This window comes from Panthera pardus, unplaced genomic scaffold, assembly GCF_024362965.1.
Source record: "Panthera pardus isolate Hobbes unplaced genomic scaffold, ASM2436296v1 HiC_scaffold_13, whole genome shotgun sequence".
Classification (NCBI taxonomy): Eukaryota; Metazoa; Chordata; class Mammalia; order Carnivora; family Felidae; genus Panthera; species Panthera pardus.
In genome coordinates, this window is record NW_026526688.1 from 90,065,924 (window position 1) to 90,068,853 (window position 2,930).

Below are 2,930 nucleotides of genomic sequence, written 5' to 3' on the forward strand. Positions count from 1 at the left end.
ACAAAATCTATATAATCAATTGAATTGATAGAGAAAAATAAAATCAAGAACTTTTTTTTTAAGTTTATTCATTTGACAGGGGCAGAGGGCAGAGGCAGATGGAGAGAGAATCCTAAGCAGGCGCTGCCATATGTGTGAGAAGCCTGATGTGGGACTCAAACTCACAAATTATAAGATTATGACCTGAGCTGAAGTTGGACACTTAACCGACAGAACCACCCAGGCACCCTGGAGAAAAATAAAATTATAAAATCCAAAGTTGAACTATCATTGTTGATAAAAAAAATTGTCAGAAAATTATGAACTGAAGATTTCATTAATATGATAAGGACCATCTATAAAAAAATTACAACTTATATTTTTATTGATGGCAAACAGATGAGCATTTTACCTGTGATTAGGAATAGGCAAGTGTACCTGCTCTCCTCATTGCTATTCTACATTGCAATGGAAGTTCTAGCCCATGTGATAAGACAAAAAAAATTAAAATGCAGACAGATTCAAAAGAAGAAATGAATGTATGTATTCTCAGATGACATGATTTATGTTGGTAATTCCAAAGAATCTACAAAAAAAGTTATCAGAACTCATATGTGAGTTTAGCAATATCACAGGATTCAAGGTAAGTATTTTGAAAATCCAGTTCATTTATTTAAAATGGAAATTAAAGTAAAAATAGTACCATATTGTGTAGGAGAAAAACTCTCTTGTTTCTTTTCTACTAGTTAAATCATTTCACTTCTGTGACCAGAGGTATGGGATTTTTTTTCCACACTAATTCTCTGACACCAGCTGAGTGTCCTATAATTCAATTTGATTCTGACACTCTCTAACTGCAGGTAGCATCAGATCCCAGGAGTTAAGGATTCAGTCTGAAAAGACTGCCCCACTTTAGATGCTAGTCATAAATCTCAGGTCGTCGCATGTACTTCTGACCAGGCAACTAAATTCAAGTTCCCACAACTCCCTTTTTGAGTTCAATAATTTGCTAGAATGGCACAGAGAACTCAGAGGAGCATTTACTTATGTTTACCTGCTTATTATATAATAAAATATATGATGTAGGATACAGAAGTTTAGACAGATGAAGTTACATACAGGGCAAGGTCCAGAAGGGTCCTGAGTAGAGGAGCTTCTGTCCCTGTGAACTGGGGTGTCAATGTATTCACCAAACCAAAAGTTTAGGGATTTTATAGAAGCTTCCTCATGTAGACATGGTTAACTCAAGCTTCAGGCCTTCTTTTCTCTGAAAGTTTCAAACTTCTTTTTTTTTTAATGTTTATTTATTTTGAGAGAGAGAGAGAAGAGGGGAGGGACAAAGAGAGATGGAGAGAAACAATCCCAAGTAAGCTCTGCACTGTCAGCAAGGGGCTTGATCTATGAACCTTGACATCATGACCTGAGCTGAAATCTAGAGTCAGTAGCTTAACTGACTGAGCCACCTAAGCACGCCTGAAAGCTGCAAACTTTAAATCGTCTTTGGTCTGGTGGTCTGGTGGCAAGTCCTCATCCCAAAGCTATCTACGAGGCCAACATAAATTGCCCCATTAGAACAAATGATGCCCCTATCAACTAGGAAATTCTAAAGCACTTAGGAATTCTGTGTCATGAACCAAGGTCAAAAATCAAATATTAGAATACAAGATGTTCCTAACATTTTTATTGCTTAGGAAATTACAAAGATTTTAGGAATTCTGGCCAGGAGCCCGAGATGAAAACAAAAATATATATTTCTTATTATATCACAATATCACACATAGAAAATATCAGCCAGAATCATTAACTACTGAGGTATAAATCTAATAAAATAAGTGAAATATATATGAAAAGAAAAACAAACCTACAAATTGTGATAAAACAAATCCAACATGATCTAAATAATTGACAAATATAAGTAGAAGACACATTTGTTAAGATGCTAATTCTTCCCAAATTGATCTATAGATTGAAGGTCAATTTCAATAAATTCCTTGGGAATTTAGTTGTTGTTGTTGTAAAAATAGAAACACTAGTTATAAAATTAGATGGAGATTCAAAAGAACTAACTGCATCAACAATTTTGGAAAATAACAGATGATTCTAACTGTCTGATTTCCAGATTTACTATAAAATTTCTGTGACCAAGACAACGTGGTATAGAGGAAAAGATAAACCTACTGGTAATGGCATTGACTCCAGGGTTCAAAAATAGAACCCACACATACAAGGTAAAGTGATTCTTTTTTTTTTTTTTTTTTAATGATTAATAGGAGATTTATTTAAACAATAATACATAGAGTCATCATTGCCAGACTTAATATGAAATGCTAAATGTTCGATCCAATTTTCCTTCCTGGATCAGTTTTTCTTTCCTATCTCTGTCAGTTTTGAAAACATAATACCAGAAGAAGAGGGGCCCAATTCCAAATAGAGCTCCTAAGAGTGAGGTCTTGGGAGTGGGTCTGAAATTGGGATAGATATTTGCTGATCTTGCATAGGTCCAACGAATCAAGGCAGGATCTTCGATGAGCCCTCGGCGGCGGGGGTCGTTGTACTGAAGCAGGTACTCCCGTTTAAGTCGGGATCTTACGGCCAACCGCTCGGCTTGCGCCTTCCGGGCTTCTGGAGATACGTGGTATTCGGCTGGGTCGAGGGTGGAGGGTAGAGTGGCCAGGCGCGAAGGCTGGTACTTGGGGAACGACATCTTGGCAGTCCAGCACCAAGGTAAAGTGATTCTTGATAAAGTCGCAAGGCAATTCAATGCAGAAAAGATAGTCTTTTCAGCAAATAATCTTGTAATTATTGCATATTAATATGCAAAAGTACCCTGATCCATACCTCCAAATTGACTATAGATATAAATGTAAAATATAAAACTTACATATTCCAAAAGAAAATATCTGTAAAAAATTTTGTGGTGTTAGATTATAATTTCTTAGATAGGACACCAA

General features: G+C 36.0%; 1 protein-coding gene across 1 annotated transcript; it reads right to left on the reverse strand.

Moving 5' to 3' along the window:
* Positions 1–2,225: 2,225 nt before the first annotated feature.
* Positions 2,226–2,693, reverse strand: LOC109247053 (NADH dehydrogenase [ubiquinone] 1 beta subcomplex subunit 4-like). The gene has a single exon (XM_053900686.1). It carries the CDS (start codon positions 2,681–2,683, stop codon positions 2,294–2,296), a length of 390 nt encoding a protein of 129 aa, XP_053756661.1. The 5' UTR covers positions 2,684–2,693; the 3' UTR covers positions 2,226–2,293.
* Between the last annotated feature and the right edge of the window lie 237 nt (positions 2,694–2,930).

What these genes read in the sequence shown, in the direction of transcription:
- LOC109247053 (XM_053900686.1), bottom strand. Translation starts at nt 2,683, where the DNA reads ATGTCGTTCCCCAAGTACCAGCCTTCGCGCCTGGCCACTCTACCCTCC.